Source organism: Cetorhinus maximus, chromosome 29 (assembly GCF_964194155.1).
Source record: "Cetorhinus maximus chromosome 29, sCetMax3.hap1.1, whole genome shotgun sequence".
NCBI classification, from domain to species: Eukaryota; Metazoa; Chordata; class Chondrichthyes; order Lamniformes; family Cetorhinidae; genus Cetorhinus; species Cetorhinus maximus.
The window spans coordinates 15,990,158-16,016,459 of NC_135907.1; the positions used below are offsets into that span (position 1 = coordinate 15,990,158).

The following is a 26,302-nucleotide window of genomic DNA, read 5'->3' on the forward strand; positions in this document are numbered from 1 at the left end:
CCTGCAGCAGAGATGTTAAAAAAACTGAAAATCACTAAAGAAATGCAAATCTTGTATGGTTTATTTATTAGTAGTGCCTATCTTTAAAAAAAAGGGGGCGGGGGGCTTTTTTTGTCTGTCTTTGATGACACTGGGACTCCATCCCAGTGTCCCCTTACGGCTTAACTAAGATAAAGGCCTGAGGGGCAAGGGGTTTCAAAGATGGCGGCGCAGCGATGGCAACACACGCAGACAATTGCCCCGCAATGGTGTCATTTCCGGTATGTTGACGTCACAACGCCCCCGCCCCCACCGTGCGACGCAATTGCCGGCAAGATGGTGGCGCCCATGGTCTGAAAACGCTAGAAGAATCTGGAAAGGTGGAGAATCCTCGGTGAGGGTGATAGCGGGGCGAGTGCCCGTACGGCCGGAACGGAAACCGTGCGAGGGAGTCCGGGCGAGTGGGTAAGGGGCGCGCCGATAAACTGCAACGGCGCTTTTAACGGGGCTGCCACCAGTAACGGTCTGGGGGGCGGCCATTTTGAGGCATGTTGTTGATGGCAGGTGCCATTGTGGCTGGTTGGCCGGCATTTCAGCTTTTGCATGCGGGTAACTCAGCTCAGTAACGGCCTGGGTGGGGGAAACATCACTGGCAATGCTATTTACAGAGCGCTGCCAATTCCCCCCCCCCATCCTCCTCCCCCACCCCCCCCCCGCCCCCCAATGGGAAGGCAAATTAAACAGGTGCATTCTGACAAGTTGGCCTCTCATTATAATCAGAAGCGTCAGAGCAGCATATTGCTTCTACACTGGGGACTGTCCTGAGCTAAATGGATTTTATTTTTGTTGGGGTGGAACTAAGCTCAAAACAAGGGGAGAGGGTGGTGTATGAAAACAGGGAGTCTTGCCCCCAACTGTACAGCGTGTTGGTGGGACCACACCTGGAGTATTGTGAACAGTTTTGGCCTCATTTATGTGGGTGGGGGTGGGGAGGAGAGATATACTTGTACTGGAGGCAGCTTGAAGAAGGTTCACTAAGTTGATTGCTAGGGTGAAGGTGTTGTCTTATGAAGAAGGGTTGAACAGGTTCGCCCTATGCTCACTAGAGTTTAGAAGAATGAGAGGTGATCTTATTGAAGCATATAAGATTCTGAAGGGGCTTGACAGGCTGGATGCTAAGAGGATGTTTCCTCTGCGGAATCTAGAACTAGGAGGTACAGTTTACAAATAACAGGGTTCCCAATTAAGACAGAGATGAGGAAGAGTTTCTTTTGAGAGTCGTTAGTCTTTGGAACTCTCCTCAGAGAGCAGTGGAGGCTGGGGCATTGAATATGTTTGGGGCTGAGATAGACAGATTTTTGATCTACAGGGGAGTCAAGAATTATTGAGGAAGGAGGGAAGGCAGGAAAGTGGAATTGTGGCCATGATCAGATCATCCATGATCTTAATGATTGGTAATGAAAGGCTTGAGGGGCCAAGTGGCTTACTCCTGCTTTTTATTTCTTATGTAGCTATTCCATTTCAGGAGGCTAGGTATAACAATTGGCTGAGAGAAGCCTGAATTGAGACTGTCATTGTTTGAAATCAGGAAGCATTTTTTTCCACACAAGCCGGAGTAGGCATCTTCTCCTCTCTGTGCTCTATCTATGGGAGGCTAAATGATCAGGCAAAACAGATGAAAACCTATCCCATGATTTGAGCCAAGAAGATTCAAAGAAGATGAAATCGGTGTAGGACTGGGTACTTAAAGCTGAGAAGGAACAATGGATAGAATTTTGAGAAATAAGGGTCTTGCTTTTGAAGATTGAAAGATGTACTGAGCGAGGTATTCAAGATGAAGAGCAATTCGATTGAGTAGATAGAAATGGTGTCAATGCGGTGTATATGGATTTTCAAAAGGCATTTGACACTGTGCCACACAACAGACTTGTGAGCAAAATTCTAGGTCATGGAATAAAAGGGAATGTAGACACTTGGATAAGAAATTGGCTGAGTGACAGGAAACATAGAGTAGTGATAAATTATGGTTTTTCAGATTGGAGGAAGGTTTGCAGTGGAGTTCCCCAGAGACCAGTCTTGGGACCCTTGCTCTTCCTGATATATATTAATGATCTAAACTGTGGTGTGCAGGGCATGATTTCAAATTTTGATATGAAGATTGGAAATGTCAACTGTAATGAGGATATTCTTCAACTTCAAAAGGATATAAACATGATGGTGGCTTGGGCAGACAAGTGGCAGATGAAGTTCAATGCAGAGAAGTGTGAGGTATTCGTTTTGGCAAGAAGAATATGGTGGTACAGTATAAAATAAAGGGAGAGCCTCTAAAGAAGGTGCAGGAACAGAGGGACATCAGTGTATATGTACATAGGCCATTGAAGATGGCAGGGCATGTTGAGAGAGCAGTTACTAAAGCATACAGTATCTTAGGCTTTATTAATAGCGGCATTGAGTACAAGAGTAAGGAGGTCATGTTGAACTTGTATAAGACATTAGCTAGGCCTCATCTGGAGTACTGCGTCCAGTTCTGGGCACCATACTTGAGGAAGGATGTGAAGGCATTGGAGAGAGTACAGAGGAGATTCACAAGAATGATTCCAGGGTTAAAGCGCTGTAGCTATGATGATAGATTGGAGAGGTTGGAACTGTTTTCCTCGGAGAAAAGAAGGCTGAGAGGGGATTTGATAGCGGTATTCAAGATCCTGAGGGGTAGATAGTGAGAAACTGTTCCCACTCAAGAGAGCATCAAGAACTAGAGGGCACAGATTCAAATTAATTGGCAAAGGGAGTAAATGTGATGTGAGGAAAAACTTTTTCAACCAGAAGGTGGTTGGAGTCTGGAACGAATTTTCTGAAAGGATGGTGGAGGCAGGTTCAATCAAGGTATTGAAAAGGGAATTGGACTCCTACCTAAAAAGAGAGAATGTGCAAGGTTACGGGGATAAGGCAGGGGAGTGGGGGCGAGGTGGAATGCTCACTCAGAGCCAGTGCAGATTCGATGGGCCAAATGACCACCTTCTACACTCTAAAGATTCTGTGGTTCTCTGGGGAAATCAAGGACAAGAGAACATTATTAGGCAATTTAAGAGAAAGCTCAGAAGGTAGTAGAAATCTGGAGCTCTCTCCCCCAAGAAGCTTTGGAGTGCTAGAAGCTGAGGTAAGGGCATCAAGAAAAATGGAGGGGAAATCAATTTGAGGTACAGACCAGTTAAAATCTATTTGAATGTTGGAGCAAGCCTGACCCCTGAGGGGATCAATGACCTTTTCTTGTTCCTGCGTTCAAAGGTAGCAGTTCAATTGACATAAAATAACAGAAATGATGAGTGATGGGACGTATCGGAAGCTCATAGGATTCCATGGACCTCAATGTGAGAACCTGCGTTTGAAATTATTGACTCCATATTAAGAAAGGTGGTTTACATTTATGTAGCCCTTTGTCATGTCCACAGGCACCCAAAGTGTGCAAACAGTCAATCTGTTAGTTTCGAAGCATAGCCCTGGTTCTGTGTAGGGAATTGGAGCAGCCTACTGTGCACACTGAATGAGCTGACGAAGCAGATGGAGCCTTGGTTTGGTGCCCAGTCTCCTAAGGACTGTGATAAATTATGCGCTTAAGACTGGGGCTTGGACTGGTCATCTTCTGGTATGAGTGTTACCAACGGAGCCAAGTTAATTGAGACTCAGAATAACACTGGTAGGAATTACACCCTGACATGTTATGTTCTTACTTCTCTGCACATGATTTCATTTATTGAGACTTTTTTTACCTGAAGGCATAAGAATGGGAATATTATTCATTCTGCATGTTATTGTGTCACCTTTGTAATTTTCTGGGTGTTTTTGTTTTGCTAAAAATAGCAAAACAAATTTTGTAAATGTGAGCGGGACCATTCTGAAATCTAGGCATCGGTGCAGCTCACATTGAAAATGATTTTTTTTGCCAGTTTTCTCCCTTCCTTTACCCGGTTACTGTTCCACTAACCCACCAGTTGCCCTCCATTGCTTTGCCCAAGTGGCAGGTGTGAACCCAAGCTATTGGCACTGGCAGGCTGTTTGAGCACAGGGGCCTCACTGCGAAACTTGAGCCTGATCCCAGTTGACATTGGGACATGCGCACCTTCCAACAGCATCACTGCCTCTGTTTCTTTTCTCCCCTGCCACCTTGCCAGACAATTTTGGTGCCTTTCATGTCGTTCTGCTGACCGTAGTTTAGGGATCAGAACTCGGACACACCTGATCTGTAATACCAGGCAATTTATCTGCTGTGCCTTGATGATGAGGAAGGGAGACTTCTGGTGTTATACCCTGGAAATATATTCCTTGCGGTATTTAGAGTTATTATGACAAGAGGTGGCCATTCTGCCCATTGAGTCCATGGCAGCTCTCTGTACAGCAGTGAGGTAAGAGTGACTGCCTTTAACATCAAGGCAGCATTTGACTGAGTATGGTATCAAGGAGCCCTAGCAAGGAATGTGATGCAATACTCTCCACTTGGATGAGTGCAGCTCCAGCAACACTCAAGAAACTTGACACTATCCAGGACAAAGCAGCCTGCTTGATTGGCACCCTACCCGCAAACATTCACTCCCTCCACCACCGACGCAGCAGTGTGTACCATCTACAAGGAACTCACCAAGACTCCTTAGACAGCAACTTCCAAATCCACGACCGCTACCATCTAGAAGGACAAGGTCAGCAGACACATGGGAACATCACCACCTGGAAGTTTCCAAATCACTGACCATCCTGACTTGGAAATATATCGCCGTTCCTTCACTGTCACTGGGTCAAAATCCTGGGTTTCCTCTCTAACAACACTGTGTGTGTGTACCTACACTATATGGACTGCAGCGGTTCAAAGTGGCGGCTCACCATCATCTTCTTGAGATCAATTATGGATGTGCATTAAATGCTGGTCCAGCCAGTGATGCCCACATCCGATGAATGATTTTTTTTTTAAAAAGTCCAGTAAGTCCTGTTGCCCCACTCTATCCCTGTAGCTCTGCAAGTTTATTCCCCTCAAGTGCCTGATTGCCTTTTGAAATCACTGAATTATCTCTGCTTCCACCATCCTCCTAAGCAGCAAGTTCCAGGTAATTACCACTCGCTGCACTAAAAAATTTCTTTCTCACATCCCCAGTACATCTCTTACCCAAAACCATAAATTAGCGTCCCCTAGTCCTTGTACTATCAGCTGTTGGGAATTTTTCTTTGTCTGTCTCATCTAAATGTGTTATAATTTTCTTCACATCCACCAAACGCCCCACCAATCTACTTCGTTCACAATTCTTTAAACTTAGAGAATGGCACATAAAGCTGTTAAAACTACTTCAGTTCCATCATTGGAGGAAACCTATATGGCGTTTCCTGTGCTTTGATCACCTCAGAGTTACGTGGCTTGCTTCTTGGTGTAGCTTTTTCCATACTCAACATTTCACGTGTGGGTCAAAATAGAGACAAAAATGCTGGAAATACACAGCAGGTCACACTGCGTTTTAACAAAATTTCTTCTTTTATCAGATGTGGGTGTCACTGGCAAGGCTACCATTTGTTGCCCATCCCTAAGTGCCCCTTGAGAAGGTGAGCCGCCGCCTTGAACAGCTGCAGTCCATATGGTGTAGGTACAGCCACAATGCTATTGGGGAAGAGAGTTCCAGGATTTTGATCCTGTGACAGTGAAGGAGTGGTAATATGGTTCCAAGTCAGGGTGGTGTGTGGCTTGGAGGGAAGCTTGCAGGTGGTGGTGTTCCCCTGCATCTGCTGCCCTTGTCCTTCTAGGTGGTAGAGGTCACAGGTATGGAAGGTGCTGTCAAAGGAGCCTTGATGAGTTGCTGCGGCGCATCTTTTAGGTGATGCACACTGCTGCCACTGTGAATCAGTGGTGGAGGGAGTGGTGTTTACGGTGGTGCCAATCAAGCGGGCTGTTTTGTCCTGGATGGGGTCGAGCTTCTTGAGTGTTTTTGGAACTGCACTCATCCAGGCAAGTGGGGTGTGTTCCGTCATACTCCAGCCTTGTGTCTTGTGGACAGGCTTTGGGGAGTCAAGAGGTGAGTTACTCGCTGTAGGATTCTTAGCCTCTGACCTGCCCTTGTAGCCAAATGGCTGGTCCAGCTCAGTTTCTGATCAGTGGCAACCCCCCAGAATGTTGATATTGGGGATTTGACGACGGTAATGCCATTGATTGTCAAGGGGAGATGGTTGGATTCTCTGTTGTTGAAGATGGTCATTGCCCTGCACTTTTTTCTATAAAGAAGTAATGATGTTACGGATGTACAACGCTGTTCCAATGCAGTGGACATGCCTTCACGTTTGCTAACATACCTGCTGTGTATATTGCTGTTTTACTTGCAATGCCTGTGTAAATGTTTGTTTGGGTATCTGGGCATAGGAAAGTAAAGATGAGACAAGACCATCATGTCCATCGACATCACCGTGTTCACTTGCCAGCACAGCCCTCGTGCGCCACCCTCCCTGCCTGCCAGTAACACTAACTCACTAATGAAAACTGAGACAATTCCTGTACAACAATGGGCCACCCCACCTCAATAAAGTGGTGGAACAAATTTGGTGCAACACAATGTTTTCCTCATGTACACTGGTTGCTTCAATGAAACACCAAAATAAAATCTGCTGGAAATCTGAAATAAAAATTAGAAAATAGTGCAAATACTTAGCAGGTCAGACAGCATCTGTGGAGAGAGAAACAGGTTGATGATCTTTCGTTGGAGATGATTTTGTTTATTCTTTCATGGGATGTGGGCGTTGCTGGCGAGGCCAGCATTTGTTGCCCATCTCTGATTGCCCCTGAACTGAGTGACTTACTAGGCCATTTCAGAGTCAACCACATTGCTGTGGTTCTGGAGTCATGGTCACCATCACTAAGACTAGCTTTCAATTTCAGATTTTATTAATTGAATTTCAATTCCACCAGCTGCCATGGTGGGATTTGAACCCATGGCCCCAGAGTATTGGCCTGGGCCTCTGGATTACCAGTGATATTACCACTACACCACCATTTCCCCATGATGCAGTGAGGAAAAAAAGACGAGATGATTCTGCTTTTCCCATTCGCACGTCCTGAGTATTTCCAGCATTTTCTACGTTGTTTTAATAATTATACTGTTGATCTTTGTTTTCTTCCAGATTGAGGTTTCTTTAAAATGGCGGAAGGTGGATCTGAGAGAAACAGGCAGCATCCCAACAATCTGCAGGGTCTGCTGAGACTTGCAGTGGAGGCAGGGTCAGTGGGAGACACAGCCCCTGAAGTGCATCCCATGCCAGAAGAAGTGAGTGTGATTTTACTTGACCCACCTCCCTTTCCACACCACACCCGATTGTTCACTTTTCAGAAGGTATTGCAAAGTTAGGCAGATCGGATGGCTTAGCACTCGATCCCTGGCCTCTACCGAGCTAGCTGCTGTTAGTCTGGGTAGCAGTAAAACAAAAATACAGCAAGACAGGCACTGCAACTGTGGAGAGAAGTGGCAAGTTATCGCTCAGGCGACCATTAGAGTGAAGCCTTACTTGCTGAATGTTTCCAAGATTTACTGTTCATTCTTTGTGTGTGTGTGTGTGTGTGTGTGTGTGTTAGGCTTGCAAGTGTGAGAGTGACCATAAATGAAATAAAATGAAAGAATTGCATTTATAATACCCTCAAAGTATTTCACAGCCTTTATTTTCTTCCAAAAGTATACTGTATTCATAAAATTTATAGAAGTACATTTCGTAACAGTTTCAAGTTGACATTACATAAAGTGCGATACAGATCAGTTTATTTCAATACAGTACATGACACTCTGAGGTGTCTCGTTTATATTTACAATATTTATTTCATGTCAAACATACAGCTCGAGGGATTATTTAGGAAGAAAGGTTGGACAGGCTGGGCTTGTTTCCACTGGAGTTTAGAAGAGTGAGGGATGACTTGATTGAAGTATATAAGATCCTGAATGGTCTTGACAAAGTGGATGTGGAAAGGATGCTTCCTCTTGTGGGTGAGTCCAGAACTAGGGGACACTGTTTTAAAATTAGGCCATCCTTATAGGACAGAGATGAGGAAACATTTTTTCTCTGAGGGTTGTGCAACTTTGGAACTCTCTGCATCAGAAAGCAGTGGAGGCGGGGTCACTGAATATTTTTAAGGTGGAAGTATATAGATTCTTGTTAGGCAAGGGAATCAAAGGTTATCGGGGGTAGATAGGAATGTGGAACTCAAAACACAAACAGATCAGCCATAATCTTATTGAATGGTAGATCAGACTCATGGGGCCGAATAGCCTACTGCTGCTCCTTGTTCATATGTACATATGTATTTATTCAAGACAGTGTTAGACAGATTTTTGACAGACAAGGGAGCCGAGAGTTATGGGGGACAGTTAGCAAAGTGGAGTTGAAGCTACAACCAGATCAACGATGATCTTACTGAATGGCAGAGATGCTCAGAGGGCTGAATGGCCGACTCCTACGATCCAGTGGGGGTTTGGAAAGTGCTGTCATCTACCACCTAGAACGTCAAGGGCAGCAGGTGCATAGGAACATCACCACCTGCAAGCTTCTCTCCAAGCCATACACCATCCTGACTTGGAACTATATCACCGTTCCTTCACTGTTGCTGGGTCAAAACCCTGGCACTCCCTCTCTAACAGCTATGTGGGTGCACCTACAACACATGGACTGCAGCGGTTCAAGAAGGCGGCTCACCACCACCTTCTCAAGGACAATTAGGGATGGGCAATAGATGCTGGCCTAGCCAACAAAGCTCAAATCCTGTGAATGAATAAAAAAGCACAGTTACCAACTGCAAGGTGTGCCCACTGTAGCCAACACCCAAGGTGCTTCATAGCCACTGAAGTACTTTTGCAGAAGAGGCACTGTTATAATGTAGAAAACGGGTCAGACAATTGGTACACAACAAGCTCCCAGAGACAGTAAGGTGATAATGACCAGATAATCTGTTTTTGTTTCGTGATGTTGATTGAGGGATTAAATAGTGACCAGGCCACTGGGGATAACTCCTCTGCCCTTCTCCGAAATAATGCCATGGGGTCTTCTACATTCACCTATCTGAGAGCGCGGACAGAGCCTCGGCTTAACATCTCATCTAAAAATGGCACCTCCGGCTGGGAATGTCAACCTTAACTGTTTCTGGAGTGGGATTTGAACTCACCACCTTCTGACTTGAGAGTTGGAAGTGCTACCAACTGAGTTAAGCAGTGTTCAAAATATATGGGTTTTGGGGGTGGTGGGGTGGCGAATGTGCCATCACAACATCACACGTAGCCTGTGAGAGAACAAAGACAGGAATGAAACATTCAGGAAAGCTCCCCCTCCCCCCTCGTGCAATATTATTTCATACTATGGTTTCTCAATGGCCCGGGGACCAAACATTTGCAGGTGCAGGTGTCTTGTTGAGAGCAGGAAAATAATACAGAGTTGTGATTGAAGGAGCAGCGAGAATGGGAGATGAAACCTGTGAGGAGCTGCTCCTCCAATCACAGATTCTGCGCCTCCCATGTCAGTGTATCAGTAATTACATTGTCATGGTCCAATACAATCTTCCTGTTGGCTGGCAATTACATTATTAAGACAATTGCATTGTTAAAACAGGTGATGGGCATTGTCTCACCTATAAATGGGTACGGCTGTAACGCTCCGGGGCAAAAGAACTGGGAGTCTGTCACTTGGCTGAGGTGTCTAAAGAGTAAACCTGCTTGAGGTAAAAGACAAGTTTCAGACTTATTCTTCCCTTATATACAATTATTACAGTTAACATCCTATGCTGGCTGCTCCAGCTCCTTCAATTATAGGTTCCCCCTCTCCCGCTCTTGCTGCTTTTCCAAAGACAAATCTAGAATTGAGTTCTTGGCCACTTGCTCAGCACCAAGTCTCTTGTTTCTTTAATATTCTCGAATGAAGGTGGAGGATGTGTTTGCAAACTCCTACTTCGAAAACTATTTTTATTGTAACTTAAATCTTTAGATCTAAGGAGCTCCTGAAAACCAAAAAGTAGCCCCCAAAAATCAAAAATTAGTCCTCGAGAAAACCACAAGAAAAAACACAGTAAAGAATTATTTTGACCCCTGGAGCCATGGCTCACACCAAAACAGATACCAAGTTCTAGAAGCAGTAGATATTGGGTTTAGTAGCCTGTGAATAGATCTTAGATCCTGGGGGAAAACATGTGAAGAATTGGATGATCTGCAAGTTTTGTTGTCTCCAGTAACTCAACTAAAGTTTCTCTGCCTGTAACACTAAGTTGTCTTCTCAAATGTTGACAGACTTGCTTCCTACTTCTACTTTCTAATTTTCATACTTCCAACCTCTGCAGTCTTACCTGGGTTTTATTTTCACCCCCAAGATCAGCACAGACCAGGAATCAGGCTGAGCAGCTTTAGGATTATGTTACTCAGTTAAATCCTGCGTCACTCAGTTAAATCCTGCTCTGCTAACTGAACTACTGGAGCATTCCAATGATTCGGAGGCTGCATGTTCCTCCATGCTGTATGTGTTTTACTGCCATTTAATAATTCCTTTTTCTCTCTCTCTCTTCCCCCTCTTGCTTTCTGTCCCACAGCGGAGACAGTGGCTGCAGGATGCACTGTCGGATGTTTTTAATGGACAACTGGATGAACTGAAACAGATCAAGGATTGCCTCCAAATCCTGAATGAAACATCCGAGGATGACCTGAGTGAGGATGGAAGGAGGTACAATGCACTCGATACTGTGGCAGATTTGTGCGAAAACCTTGATAATGCAGGAGGTAATTGATGTTGTCTTTGAGGCTTGGGAGTCATTTTCCATTTTATTCAGACTTAAAGAAAGGCTTGCATTTGTATAGTGCCTTTCACAACCTTGGGTCATCCCAAAGTGCTTCATAGCCAATGGAGTTCTTTTGAAGTGTAGTCACTGTTGTAATGTAGAGAATGAAAGGGAGTAAAAACAAACCATGGCTGATTTTCTCCGTTGGGTTCAACTGAGGCAGGCTCATTAGTGCCCTCTTTGCTTTATTTAGATTTCTGTAAGCTGGCTGGCATGCAGATGGTGGTGGAGAATTACCTGGAATGCCCGGACCCTGAGCTGCGATGGCGAACGGCACATCTCATTGGCACGTGTAGCCAGAATAACCCCTTCGTCCAGGAGCATGTGCTGAACCTGGGCATAATGCCCAAACTCCTGGACCTTCTGAACAGCGACAGCAACGACATGGTTCGAATCAAGGCTCTCTTTGCTGTATCATGTAAGTGCCGCTGACCTTGCCTGACCACGTGATGGAGGTTGGGGGAGACAGTAGTTTTATTTCTCATGAGAATGCGAGGGTGTCTCTGTGCTAGTTCCTAGCTCCAATACTGACAAAGACTTGCATTTATATAGCACCTTTCATGACATCAGAATGTCCCAAATCACTCCACAGCCAATGAAGTACTTTTGAAGTGTAATCAGTGTTTACGTAGGAAATGCAGCAGTCAGTTATGCACAGCAAGCTCCCACAAACAGTAACGATGACCAGATAACTTTGTTTCTATGATTTTGTCTGAGGGATAAATATTGACAGGAGACCGGGAGAACACTCTCGCCCTTCAAAGTAGTGCATAGGAGGGCAGATGGGGGCTTCAGCCACATTAGAAAACATGTTGCAGAAAACTGGGTGGGATTCCCAATGACTTATATTTATATTATAGAAACCTGTGTTGTAGAAAAAGAGCCCCAAGGAAAAACTACACTGACCAAGAGAGAGATTAAGAGGGATAAACAAAAGCTTGTTTGATGGGGTGAGTTTCAAAACACCATCTTAAAAGTTGTAGATGAGGTTTAGGGAGGTAATGTCAGAGCATGGGCCTAGGCAGCTGAAGGCTTGGTCACCAGTGGTGACACAAAGGGTAGGAACGTGCACAAGAGGCCGGAGTCAGACGTCTGGATAGTTTGGGGAGTAATGGGGAGCGGTGATAGTGTGTGTGGTTGTAGGACTGGAAGAGGTTACAGAGATGGGGAAGGATGAAGGCTTGAATGCTATCAGACACCAGCAAGGACCCTACAGAAATATGTTTTGCGCACCCCCCCAACCAAGAGATTGGTTCCAAATTGCAGGCAGACGTGCCACCACGCATAAAGTTCAATCTTTTGAGAATTTTTAGGTTTTTTTTATTCCTTCATGAAGTGTGAGCATCACTGACAAGACCAGCATTTATTGGCCATTTCTAATTGCCCTTGAGAAGGTGTTGGTGAGCTACCTTCTTGAACCACTGCAGCCACGTGATGTAGGTGCACCCACAGTGCTGTTAGGGAGGGAGTTCCAGGATTTTGACCCAGCAACAGTGAAGGAACGGCGATATATTTCCAAGTCAGGATGGTGCGTGGCTTGGAGGGGAACTTTCAGGTGTTCCCATGCATGCTGCCCTTGTCCTTCTGGGTGATAGCCGTCGTGCATTTGGAAGGTGCTGTCTAAGGAGCCTTGGTGAGTTCCTGCAGTGCATCTTGCAGATGGTACACACTGCTGCTACTGTGCGTCAGTGCTGGAGGGAGTGAATGTTTGTGGATGGGGTACCAATCAAGCAGGCTGATTTGTCCTGAATGGTGTCGAGCTTCTTTAGTGTTGCTGGAGCTGCACTCAATGAGGCAAGTGGGGAGTATTCCATCACACTCCTGACTTGTGCCTTGTAGATGGTGGACAGGCTTTGGGGAGTCAGGAGGTGAGTTACTTGCTGCAGAATTCCTAGCCTCTGACATGTTCTCGTAGCCACAGCATTTATATGGCTATTCCAGTTCAGTTTCTGGCAAATGGTAACCCCCCCAGGATGTTGATAGTGGGGGATTCAGTGATGGTAATGCCACTGAATATCAAGGGGCAATGGTTAGATTCTCTCTTGTTGGAGATGGTTGTTGTCTGGCACTTATGTGACACGAATGTTACTTACCACTTGTCAGCCCAAGCCTGGATGTTGTCCAGATCTTGCTGCATTTGGACATGGACTGCTTCGGTATCTGAGGAGCCATGAATGGGGCTGAACATTGTGCAATCATCAGCGAACATCCCCACTTCTGACCTTATGATGGAAGGGAGGTCATTTTTGAAGCAGCTGAAGATGGTTAGGCCGAGGACGTTACCCTGAGGACCTCCTGCACTGATGTCCTGGGACTGAGATGATTGATGTCCAACAACCACAGCCATCTTCCTTTGTTCCAGGTATGACTCCAACCAGCGGAGACTGTTCCCCCGATTCCCATTGACTCCAGTTTTGCTAGGGCTCCTAGATGCCACACTCGGTCAAATGCTGCCTCAATCCCAAGGGTAGTCGCTCTCACCTCACCTCAGGAGTTCAGCTCTTTTGTCCATGTTTGAACCAAGGCTGTAATGAGGTCAGGGGCTGAGTGACCCTGGCAGAACCCAAACTCAGTGTCAGTGAGCAGGTTATTGCTAAGCAAGTGCCCCTTGATAGCACTGTTGATGACCCCTTCCATCACTTTACTGATGATCGAGAATAGACTGATGGGGCAATCACTGGCCAGGTTCGATTTGTCCTGCTTTTTGTGGATGGGACATACCTGGGCAATTTTCCACATTGCCAGGTAGATGCCAGTTGATAATCTATAGTGGAACAGCTTGGCCAGGTGCGAGGCAAGTTCTGTAGTACAAGCCTTCAGTACTATTGCTGGAATATTATCAGGGCCCGTAGCTTTTGCTGTATCCAGTGCCGCTTCTTGATATCGCATAGAGTGAATCAAATTGGCTGAAGACTGGCATCAATGATGCTGGGGACCTACGGAGGAGGCCAAGATGGGTCATCCACTTGAAACTTCTGGTTGAAGATGGTTGCAAATTCATCGGCTTTATCTTTTGCAGTGATATGCTGGGCTCCCCCGTCATTGAGGATAAGGATATTTGTGGAGCCTCCTCCCCCAATGAGTTGTTTAACTGTCCACCACTATTCACACTGGATGTGGCAGGACTGCAGAACTTAGATCTGATCCGTTGGTTGTGGAATTGCTTAGCTCTGTTTATTCCATGCGATTTATGCTGTTTGGCACACAAGTCTTCCTGAGTTGTAGCTTCAACAGGTTGACACCTCATTTTTAGGCATGACTGGTGCTGCTCCATGTATGCCCTCCTGCACTCTTCATTGAACCAGGGTTGATGCCCTAGCTTGATGGTAATGGTAGAGTGGGGGATATGCTGGACCATGAGGTTAAAGATTGGGGTTGAGTACAATTCTGCTGCTGATGGTGGCCCACAGCACCTCATAGTTGCCCAGTCTTGAGTAGCTAGATCTTTTCAAAATCGATCCCAATTAGCACAGTGTTAGTGGCACACAACACGGTAGAGGCTATCCTCAATGTGAAGACGGGTCTTTGTCTCCACAAGGCTGTGTGGTGGTCACTGGGGAGTATTCCATCACACTCCTGACTTGTACCTTGTAGATGGTGGACAAGCTTTAGGCAGTCAGGAGGTAAGTTACTCACCACAGGATTCCTAGCCTATGACTGCTCTTGTAACCACAGGCTGTGTACAGAAGGTTCGGTGCATCACATTTCTCAAACCACAGACCAAGAGGGTAGGAGAAAATCCCACCTAGTATCTTTTGGTGTTGTAGTTAAAGGCAGGGTCGGATAATGGAGCTGAACCACACAATCCAGGAACTCCTAGTTCTGATTACTTCAAGACATGTCTGCCCTTGTTTGTGATACCCTCTATAGTCGAATAGTCATCTAATCTTCACAGTTGAAGAATTGGGCTGTGCTCCTGTGCTGTGTTCATTGTTACGACAACAGTGGGTGTTTGTAATACAGTTGAAAATCGACCTAAATGTTAATTTAACCCTCCTCTTGCCTCCTTCAGGTTTGGTGCGAGAGCAGGAGGCTGGCTTACTCGAGTTTGTCGACCATGACGGTTTCTCTGTGCTGATGAGGGCCATGCAGAGCGGCATTGAGAAGCTGAAAGTGAAAGCTGCGTTCCTGCTGCAGAACCTGCTCATCAGCAACCCTGAACACAAAGGTCAGAATCTGCCTAAACTAAGGTGTTGGGGAGGGAGCGTGGGACCACGTCGTCCTTGCCCAGGCTAAGAATGTGGTGCAATGGGTTTTTAATTTTATTTTCCTTTTTCCCATTTTTCTCCCCCTCCTCTGCTGAAGGTGCTGACTCACGCTGGGAGGCAGTTCCACATCGGCCGCTTGTCCCCAGTAAGTATTGGCAGGCAATTCAATCATGGGGGACTTGTTAGTTTAGGTCGATTCTGCCCTTGTTTGACATGCACGAGCGCATACACTTTACCAGCAGGAGAGGCCGAACACTGATTTAGGAGGCTTATTTTATGCCTTTCACCCTCCTTCAGGTCCGCTATAGTTAAGGTTTGTTTTCCAGCTGAAGCAACAATGACCAGATTTTATATCTGGAACCTCCAGCTTGAAATGACTATGGAGCACATCACTTAGTGCATTTACCCATTCATATTGCACTCTCACTGTAGCATCAGCAACAACAACTTGAGTTTATATAGTGCCTTAAATAGAAGAACCATTCCAAGCTGCGTATAAAGCAATGCATGACACCAAACCACATAAGGAAATGTCAGGGCAGATACCAGAAGCTTGTTTAAAAGGCTAGGATTTAAGGAGCATCTTAAAGGAGGAAAGAGAGGCAAAGAGATTTAGGGAGGAAATTTCGGTGCTTCGGGCCTCGGCAGCTGAAGGCACAGCCGTCAATGGTACAGTTGGGTTGCGCAAGAGGCCAGAATTAGAGAAATGCAGACAATTCAGAGGATTGTGGGGTTGGCAGATGTTGCAAAGATAGAGGGGGTGAGGCCATTCATGGATTTAAAAGTGAGGATGAGAATTTTAAAATCAAGGTATTGCTTGACCGGCAGGTGAATGGAGCTTAGCAAGCACGGGGGTGATCGATAGCAGAACTTGACGCGTGATGGGACGCAGGCATCAGGCATTAGGATGACATCAAGTTTAGGGAGGATAGAATGTGGGAGGCCAGGGAGGATAGAATGTGGGAGGCCAGGGAGGATAGAATGCGGGAGGCCAGGGAGGATAGAATGTGGGAGGCCAGGGAGGATAGAATGTGGGAGGCCAGCGAGGATAGAATGTGGGAGGACAGGGAGGATAGAATGTGGGAGGCCAGCGAGGAGTGTGTTGGAACAGTGTGGAGGTAGCAAAGCCAGGGGTGAGGCTTTCAGCAACACATGAACTGAGGTGGGGGAGGCAGGTGAATTTGGGCGATGTTACAGAGACAGAAATAGGAATCCGTGCAGAACGGTTTTACTTCGCAAACACTTTATAATTCTAGTAAAAATGCGACCAGGGCTGACCTGAGACAGGAGCAAAGTTTAGGCTTTAACACGTCATTTGCAGTCCACAGCTTTGGCATCAGCACAGAGCCTCGGTACTGATGCTAAACTTCTAGTCAGCGTGGGACTGGGAGTAGTCTAGTTTTGATGCCGGGTACATGGACGTGTGACGCTTCCTTGATGAGAGCTGGAACAGCAACACAGTCGGCCTGTAGTTTTATCCTCGTGTGCCATTGAGAGCATGGCTCAAGTAAAGCTTAGCCAGTTCCTCATAAAATGGGCAGTGAGTAAAAAAAAAAGTGGCACTCTGCTTTACAGACCAGGAGGTTCCAGGTTTCAGTCCCTTTGTGCGCTGACTAAGCTTCTCTTGTGTTGAAATGAGCCTCAACTGCTTTGTTTCTCTCTTTACCTTCCGCACCCCGGGCCTTCCTTCACCTCTGTTGGTGGGACATTTGCACAGTAAATGCAGGATCGGGCTCGTTTGCGATGGCCTCTGTGTTCGAATAGCCCGCCAATCCTTAGATTGGAGTGATGCCTATTTGGTTGTGAGTTTGGGAAGGAGCTGACACATGGAACTGCAATCCAGCAAAGAGCCAGTGCTTCCAGAGGGGAGGGCTGACAAAACCATCTCGATGGAAACATTGAGATTAGCAAGACTACGTGGTGCAATGGGGGAGTTCTCAACGGTGCTCCAACCAGATCCCTGGAGCATAATTTAACAATAAATCAAGAGAATTGCTTAATAAATATCGTGAAGACATTTCAATCTCAAGTCTAATAGATTAAAAGTTTGCTGTTTTCCCTTCCTACAGATGTTCTCTGCTCAATGGGGATGGTACAGCAGTTAGTGTCGCTCATTCAGACAGAACATGATCCCTTTCATGAGCATGTTCTGGGTGCACTTTGCAGGTAAGTGGGACAAACCTCCTTCCCCTTGCCCTCTGTCACTACTACCTGTCTTTATTTTCTCCTTCACCCTCCATTTACCCGCTCGAGCACCTGTTCTTCACACGGGGAGTGCTAGCAGACTGTTTAAGCATGGGGGACATCACATCTGAACTGGATCCTGTACTGTCCCACCTTGCACTTTCTAGCTGCGGCCCCAATGTTAACTGGGAAACAAATAAGTTCAGGCGGGAGCTGATGCATTGAGCCTTGATGAGGTGGTAGGGAGGAGCAAGTCCGTGTGCGATGGCCTTATTTGGGGAGATTTGATTGAGGTGTACAAGATTGTGACAGGTTCAGATAGACAAAAAAAAACTTCCAGTTTAGCTGATCTACAGCTAATTCCCTGTTAGCTACAAGGACATGGGGATACAAAATTAAGGGCTTGAGTAAGAGAAGCAGCGGTGGGAGGTGTGAGGAAGAACTTTTTTTAACACAGCAACTGGTAATGATCTGGAATGGCTGCCTACGAAGGTAGTGGAAGCGGAGACAATGAATGATATCAGAAGGAAATTGGGTGGGCACTTGGGGGAAATACATTTGCAGGACCGCAGGGGGGAGTAGTGCAGATTGGATTGCTCCACAGAGAGCTGGCATGGACTCGATAGGCCGATTGGCTGCCTCCTGTACTGTAATGGTTCTCTAATTTGGAATGTCGGAGGTACAAGTGGAGGAAGAAAGTGCCCGTTCTTGATTCTTCCCCAGCTCAGGATAATGGAGTTCAGTTGTACACTGTCCCTTCTTCACTGCTCTGCTGAGGAAGGTGGTTGAGCCTAAATTTACGCCTACAATCTGTGTTTACACAGTGCTCCTCATAACCTCAGAGGTGGGTGCAAAGCTGGAAGTAAAGGCACTTGGTCAGGTGATGCTGTTAAATAGAGGTTTACAAGGGGACTTTTGGGGGAAGAAAGATGTACCAGGGGGTAAATAATTCTGGAAGAAAGTTAAAAGGAAGGAATGTAGTGGTTGGAGGATCAGTCCCTGATAATGGAGGTGAGGGGCTGCTAATAATCCAGAGATAGGGAAACTGTGAGCTAGGAGGAGTGCCGGAGAAAGAGAACAAGGGAATGGAACTAGCTGGATAGATCCAACACAGATACGATGGCCTGAATGGCCTTGTGCTGTAAGATTCTACGAAATAGGATAAGAAAATCTGGCAAACGACTTGAAAGTGGCAAGAAGAATCCTGAAGTCTACGACCTGGAGACGGTTGTACAAGGGTTTACGGGAGAGAACTTGGACAAAGGGTAGTGAGGTTTGTCAGGAGACCGAGGAAAAGAGCCTTTGAGAAATAATCCTCAAGAAATGAAGGTGCGTGTGAGGGTTTCAGCAGCACAGAGGGGTGCAGTAGAAGTGTAAACAAATAATGTTGCAGAGATGGAGGATGGCGGCCTTCGTGTAGGGCACCGTCCCTCAGTGGGGAAGGGAGGGACATGTATGTGACGGGGCCTGGTCCTGGTTTCTCGGCGTAAGCGCCTCTGAATATTTCTTTCCTCTGCAGCCTGGTGACGGATTTCCCTCGTGGAGTGAAACAGTGTCAAGAACACGAGCTGGGTCTGGAGGATATTCTGATTGAGAGATCACGGATGCTGAAAAATCAGGAAGAATTTCAGGTGCGTAATAAAGATTTTGGGGACAGCCCAGGATTGGAAACATGTGCTAGTCATTATTGCAGGGGTTCCCTAACTGTGGGATTGGGTTCCCCTGGTGGGGGCGCGAGCTCCGAGGCAGCAATGACGACTTTGGAGCGGAGACTCGGGCTTGACAGTCCTGGCATCAGCTGTGAGGCCCCTTTAAATGTGTGCGATTTTGTTTCCCTGTGGGCATGGTCTAATCCGATGAGTTATGAGGCCAGATCGCTGTCATTAACAGGGCCACCAGTAGGTGCCTTAGTTGGTTTTTGTGCCTGTATCCCAGCCGTTTGAAACTGTACCCCGCTCAATAATTCTCCCCATGTCTTCCCTGCAATTTCCACTCAAGGGTCGCACCAAGTGTAAAGCATTAAAATGGGGTCACAACAGAAAAAGATTTGGGAACATTATTGTATTATTGTACATTATTGTATCCTACGTGGGAAGATATGTCCCTAATAAGCATCAAATATTCACAACTAGATTTTTAAAACTTTGGGAACTTTATTCCCCCCATTCCCTTCCCTCTGCTGAAGATGCTGACACAGGTAGTCCTCTGGTGCCTCACCTCACTCTTCCTGTGGGAACCTAGCAGGGGGGGTCACTGAATAGGGATCAGGAGCACTGACTTCAACCTTCTCGATTTCCGGCAGCTCTGGCAAGGCCAACATGTATTGCCATCCCTATCCAAACACCTCGCTAGACCACTTCGGAGAGCAGTTGTTGAGCCATCTTTATTGCTGTGGGTCTGGAGTCACGTGTAGGCCAGACCAGGTACGGACGGCAGATTTCCTTCCCTAAAGGGCATTAGTGAACCAGATGAGTTTTTTATGACAACCCAGTAGTTTCATGGTCGCCATTACTGAGACTAGCTTTTTATTCTCGATTGATTTAACCAATTGAATTTAAATTCCTCCGCTGCCCTGGAGGGATTTTAACTCATGCCTCTGGATCATTAGTCCAGACCTCTGCCTTACTAGACCAGTACATAACCACAGTGCCACTGCCCCCCTTGCTGAGACCAATAGCCGTGCACTAACTACTTTACCGATATCAGCTGGCACAGCGCGACCCTTGGCCTCCCTTGGTTCATGCAGTTCCAGTTGTAAATTGTTTTAAGTCTACGTTAAAGGTGGGCAGGATAATTTAAGAGAATATTATTCTTCTCGTGAACTTGAAAACGTTTTAAATTAATATTTTGTTTCATCTTAGTTTTTGGAGGCATTGACAACAGTAACTTGCATGTATATAGCATTTTTTTTTAGTGTAAAAAACATCCCAAGGCCAATTCAGAGAAAGGAGGAGAATGCAGTGCCTGAAAGGGCAGTGGAAGGTGGTTCAGTGATAACTTTCAAAAGGGAATTGGATAAATAATTGAATGGGAGAAAATTGTAGGGAAAGAGCAGAGGGAGTGGAACTAATTGGATAGCTCTTTCCAAGAGGCAACACAGACTCGATGCACCTCTATGCTGTATGATTTTATTTTGGATCACCGACGTGTATAGAGAATCTGTACTGATATCGATTCTCTAGGTGTTAGATCCATTATGTTTCTCTTTCTCCTGTGGCCAGCCCACACTCATGCCAGTTACATCAGTGGAAACCTGGTGCAGGTTTGCCACTAGTGCCCCAGGACAGGAGCATGGTGCATGAGGGGGAGATCTGAAAGTACACGGACAGACAGTGTGCTTCTGGATGGATTTGTTTGCAAGTGCATCGTCCAAATGAAAAAGTAAGATTTGAATTTATATAGCACCTTTTAGGACCACCGCAAGCCTTAAATTGCTGTACAGCCAATGAAGTACTTTGAAGTGTAGTCGCTGTTGTAATGGAGGAAACATGGCAGCCAATTTGCTCACAGCAAGCTCCCACAAACAGCACTGTGATAATGACCAGATGATCTGCTTTTGTGATGCCGCTTGAAGGATAAATATTGGCCAAGACACCAAGGGGTAACCCCCCTGCACTTCTTCAAAATCATGTCATGGGATCTTTAACGCCCACCTGAGAGGTCAGACAGGGCTTCAGTTTGACGTCTCATCTGAAAGACAGCGCCTTGGACTGTTCGGCACTTGCTCAGCACTTCAGCGAAGCATCGACTTCGATTTTTGTTTTCAAGTCCTGAAGTGGGACTTGAAACCAGAATCTTCAAACTCCAGGCTGGAGTTACCAACGAAGCCAGAGCTGACACTCTTAAATTCTATCCAGTATTGAACTGAACAACATATCGACCAGGCAGGTCTTTGGCCTGTGCAACAAGGTGGCTACAAATGACTTCAGGGGCCACTGAGCTAAGGAAGGGAAAATAATCAGCTGGGTTTTCCACTCCTTGTTGCGATTTAATAGCTTCTATTCAGCCTTGACACATTACCATCTGCCATCCTTAATGTGTTTTAAATAATTACTTAATTATATTAATCACTTACTTAATGTCGCTTTCTTATATATTTGATTAAGTTTACCACCAAATTGTGTACTATTTTAAACCTTAGGGATAGAATAGAACTTAACTCACTTACCAGATATTCACCAAACATCTAGCTCCTCTCCCTGTAGCAGAGCAAGAACCAATTCCTATGGGGTGAGAAAGAAAGAGGAATCAAACAACTCCTTCTCCCATCTTCCCCCTCATCAAACCCAAGTCTTCACTCAGTTAGTCGACTGCACTAAATTTATAGTAAACTGAACGGGGGCTACAGTAACCAGATTCACCCAGTTAGCTAATTAACTATTCAGCTCCTACAGCTGAGAGTGAGTTTACCCTGTCTAAACTGCAAGAAAGAAAGAACTTAGCCTGCTTACACAGTACTTTCCAGTGACTGCTAATTACAGACTACATTAGATTTTAAGAGCAAAATTTAAGAACAAAATTAACATTTTAAAATCCCCCTCCCCAAACTGCCAAGTCTTCACTCAGTTAGTCGGCCACACTCTGTTTGTTTCTCATTGTCTCAGAGATGGTCTTTGTAGATCATTCCCCTGTTTTCACCCCCTCCAACATTTCAAAGAAACCTGTTCACCAAGCCCTGCAGCCCTCTGTGACAGGAGTCAACATTCCTGCCCGGTCGCTTGTATTCTGTTCTCCGTCTCTTTAGATGGTTCTGCCATCTTCCCATCTCCAGTTCTGATGCAGCATCCACACTTGACATATTAACATGTCATTTCCCTTCACAGATACTGATGGGCCCACCATGTGTTTGCATAGAATAGCATATAACTTACAGCACAGAAACAGGCCATTCAGCCCAACTGGTTTATGCTCCACAGGGGTATTCTCTGCCCCTGCTTGATCTAACCCTTCTATTCCTTTTCCCCTCATGTCACATCTAGCCATAGTAGCAGGTTCCACATTCTAACCATTCTGCAGGTAGAGAAGTTCCTCATGAATTCTTTATTGGATTTATTAGTAACTATCTTATTATTGAATAGAAGGGATTATAGAGTTGCAATAATCTAATGAAAACGTATCCAGTTTCTTCCATTAGGCAGAAAATACAAATGGACCTCAGCACTGTGGAAATGCAGCTGGGGTGACACCATCCAGGACAAAGCAACCTGCTTGATTGGCATCCCATCCACAAACATTCACTCCCTCCTGACGCACAGTGGCAGCAGTGTGTACCATCTACAAGATGCACTGCAGGAATTCACCAAGCTTCCTTAGACAGCACCTTGCAAACCCATGACCACTACCATCTAGAAGGACAAGGGCAGCAGATACATGGGAACACCACCAGCTGAAATTTCCCCCACCAAGCCACTTAGCATCCTGAGTTGAAAATATATTGGAGAAGGATCATACTGACTCAAAACGTTGACCCTGTTTCTCTCTCTGTAGATACTGCTAGACCTGCTGAATTTTTACAGCATTTTCTGTTTTTGTTTCAGATTTCCAGCATCCACAGTATTTTGCTTTTATTTTGGAAATATATCGCCGTTCCTTCACTGTCACTGGGTCAAAATCCTGGCACTCCCTCCCTAACAGCACTGTAGGTGTACCTACACCACATGGACTGCAGCGGTTCAAGAAGGCAGCTCACCACCACCTTCTCAAGGGCAATTAGGGATGGACAATAAATGCTGGCCTAGCCAGCGAAGTCCACATCCCATGAATAAATGTTAAAAAGTTTATGATCCCTACCTTTAGACTTCCTCACCTGGAAACATCTTTATATCTACTCTAACGAGCCCCTTTATAATTTTAAAGACCTCTATCAGGCCGTCCCATTAGCCTTCTCCAGCGAAAAGTCAGGCTTTCCCGCTACTTTGAACCTTTCAATTCTAGTATCCTGGTAAACCTTTTGCACCTTCTCCAGTGCCTCTATATTCTTTCTGTGATATGGATTTTTTTTCTGTTTTCCTTTGAAAGTTGATACCTGTTGCTTTCATTGGCCTGTGGAATCCTCTGAGCCAGCTGCAAATCCTTTCTCATTTAAATTTCAAAAGTAACGTTCCTGACCATTTTTTTAAAACGTGTTGTTTTATGCTGGAAGCTTTACAGGTGTCTGCAGTACCACGAGACACCTGTTGGTGATGCTGCTGGGCTGGGGTCCTTCATAATCCCAACAGATTGTTCAGCATCCAAACAGTGAGCAGGTTAATGTTTGAGGTGTGTAGATTATGTCACATGGCTCCCATCAACCCTGCTGCATTTCTGCTGTGCTGAGGTGCATTTGTGTTGTCTGCTTCATGGAAGAAACTGGATACGTTTTCATTAGATTATTGCAAGCAACTCTAATCCCTTTCATTCAATATTTACAACCCCACTCAACACTTTACCAAGGATGCTCACCACCAGCTTTGATGCCTCTGCCATTTCCCATGCGTGCTGAGTTACTTGATCTTAGCCAAGGGTAGCATTAAGTCACTGTAGAGACTCTTGGTGGGGGTGGGAATGAGGGGGATGTCATGGGTGTTGGTGGAATTCAACTAGGGTTCCAGCTTTTAGCTACTATTCTGATGAAAAACTGGTGTGTGTGTGTGGCCATCACATGAGGACAGCATAGGGGCTTGAATACCGAATGCACCTCTGTAAACTTGAGGTTACCCAAATCTCTGCTTGTGTCTTAACTCGCACCGAGTCCCCTATCACCTGTGCTCACTGACCTACATTGGCTCCCAGTTAAGCAACATCATGACTTTAAAATTTTCATCCTTGTGTTCAAATCCCTCCATGGCCTCACCCCTCCCTATCTCTGTAACCTCCTCCAGCCCCACAACCCTCCTGAGAGACCTGCACTCCTCTAATTCGGGCCTCTTATGCATTGTCAGTTTTAATTGCTCCACCATTGGCGGCTGTGCCTTCAGTTGTCCGGGTCCTAAGCTGTAGGATTCCCTCCCTACACCTTTTTACTTTGTTTTCCCCCTTTAAGACAATCCTTAAAATCTATATCTTTAAGGGGGAGATGTTGGCCTAGTGGCAATGTCACTGGACTAGTAACCAAAGACCCAGGCTAATGCTCTGAGGACATCCCACCAAGGCAACTGGTGGAATTTGAATTCAATTAATAAATCTGGAAATGAAAGCTAGCCTCAGTAATGGTGACCATGACAACTATCATCCACTGTCGTTAAAACCCTTCTGGTTCACTCATGCTCCTTTTGGGGAGGAAATCTGCCACTCTTACCTGGTCTGGCTGACATGTGACTCCAGACCCACAGCAATGTGGTTGACTCTTAACTGGCCTCTGAAATGGCCTAGCAAACCTCTCAGTTCATGGGCAATTGGGGATGGGCCTTGCCAGGGACACACACACATCCCATGGAAGCATTTTTTAAAAAAAATCTATGATCAAACTTTTCGTCACCTGACCTAATCTCACTTTATGTGGCTCAGAGTCATACTTTGTTTCATAATGCCCTTGAGGAGCACCTGGGGGTGTTTCATTATGTTAAAGGTGCTGTATAAATTAAAGGTGTTGTTTTGGAATAGCCTGACAACACCTCTCGAGGCTTGCCAATGAAGTGTCCATTATGGCATTAAATCAGAGGGGGCAGATATTATAGTGAGATCCACTGCCTTCAGGAGGAGGTGGGGGACGGAGAGAGGATAAATGGAATGAATCCTGTCCGACTTAATGTTTCAACAGGAAGAGTTGGAGTTCTGTGAGCAGCTTCTCCGAATCTGCTTCAGCCAGCCAGAGGAGAATGGGATGGATCGGTGATCATCTGCAATGCTGCCCTTCTGGTGCTTCATCGTCGGAGAGAAGTTCTTTCAAATGGCTTCCTACCACTGGGATCTGTAATGGCTCGGAAGCTTGGTGTGTTTCGAATCAGCCTATATATTGCACCTATAAAAAAAAAATAGACTGTTATAACATTTATTTTTAATCTTTTGATGTCGGTTCCAGGTAGTGCCATATCTGATGCTGAACGTTTGAACGCACATCCAAACAGCATTTCCTGGTTACCCTTCGAAATGAATCTCTGCCCAGTGTACAGTTATTTTTTTTCCCATTCATTTCCTTCAATTGTCAGTGGTAGGGTAACCACAGACAGCAAGTTGTAACAAGCACATTTTACAGTTTCAGTCACTTGCTGTCTAAAACGTGTTTCAGTGCACTTGTTTTACTTGTATTAAGTCGTTGAGGGACTGTGCAAGGTAGAGATGTGCAGTCAGCTATATTCTGTAGAATTCCTGACCCAATAGAACAGCAATGAGCCAATATGCTGTTGCGATTTGCCTGCATCAACCACCGCTTTGTTTTTATCCCCCCCGTACCAATTTTTTCCACCCACCTACCCCTCCCCCGCTCCCGCTTGTCTGCTCCCCTTCCCCGGAGCAGACAGTTTGTTCGAGTGACTGTCAGTGCTCTCGGGGCAGTAATCCTGTGACTACTGATGCAACATAGGAACCCAGACAGGTGACTTCAAAGCGGTGAAGCTGCTGAATGGCTATCCCAGTGTCTGATATCTGGACACCTTTCACTGCACACCGGTCTGTCATCTGAAAGCAATTATTTGAGAGCAAAATGTGAAAAATGAATTTTAATTTAAGGGGAGGGGTACTTTTATACCCTGTTATCTTGCACAAACATTTTAGTCTTTGAGATGGTATGGAAACTGAAAACATGAATTGAGAAACGTGTATGCAATGACAGGATGTAGAGAGTTGGTGACCACAAGGGCTGCTGACCTGCTCCATCTCTAATGACCTTCTGATCCTTTACCCACAACTCTAAGGGTCAGATGCAGTTCTAGTAGGAAGGGGCTGTATGTCTCTTTCTGGCTGCAAGGTGGTGCCAGTGCTGACCCTGGATGCACATTGCCAAGTGTGGTACTGACCACTCTGCACAGTACTCTAAAATTCTGAAGCAATGTTACATGTTAAAAACTGAATGACAGGATATGATTGTAATAACCTGGTGTTAGGCCCTTTGGGGTTTTTTTTTGCTGCAAAATGTTAAGATTCCGTTTCAGTGAGGGAAAAAAATTAAAGTGGTACTTGAACATGTTCCAATCTA

The 26,302-nt window shown here is 45.7% G+C and overlaps 1 protein-coding gene across 5 annotated transcripts; it reads left to right on the forward strand.

Moving 5' to 3' along the window:
* Nucleotides 1-285: 285 nt before the first annotated feature.
* Nucleotides 286-26,302, forward strand: hspbp1 (HSPA (heat shock 70kDa) binding protein, cytoplasmic cochaperone 1). 5 transcript variants are annotated; one of them, XM_078531643.1, is made up of 10 exons: nt 286-444; nt 5,500-5,594; nt 7,123-7,265; nt 10,553-10,739; nt 10,992-11,216; nt 14,811-14,966; nt 15,128-15,151; nt 17,076-17,172; nt 18,710-18,821; nt 24,929-26,302. In XM_078531643.1, exons 3-10 carry the CDS (start codon nt 7,140-7,142, stop codon nt 25,001-25,003), a joined length of 1,002 nt encoding a protein of 333 aa, XP_078387769.1. In that variant the 5' UTR covers nt 286-444; nt 5,500-5,594; nt 7,123-7,139; the 3' UTR covers nt 25,004-26,302. The 5 variants fall into 5 exon arrangements, with proteins under 5 accessions (XP_078387769.1, XP_078387766.1, XP_078387770.1 ...); XM_078531640.1 differs by having other exon boundaries at nt 5,500-5,559; XM_078531644.1 differs by lacking the exon at nt 15,128-15,151 and having other exon boundaries at nt 5,500-5,559.

Excerpts from the sequence above, each read along its gene's own strand:
- hspbp1 (XM_078531643.1), top strand. The coding sequence starts at position 7,140 with ATGGCGGAAGGTGGATCTGAGAGAAACAGGCAGCATCCCAACAATCTG. Across the intron at positions 11,217-14,810 it reads GGCTCTCTTTGCTGTATCAT|GTTTGGTGCGAGAGCAGGAG; the intron begins GTAAGTGCCGCT and ends TGCCTCCTTCAG. Across the intron at positions 14,967-15,127 it reads CAGCAACCCTGAACACAAAG|TTCCACATCGGCCGCTTGTC; the intron begins GTCAGAATCTGC and ends GCTGGGAGGCAG.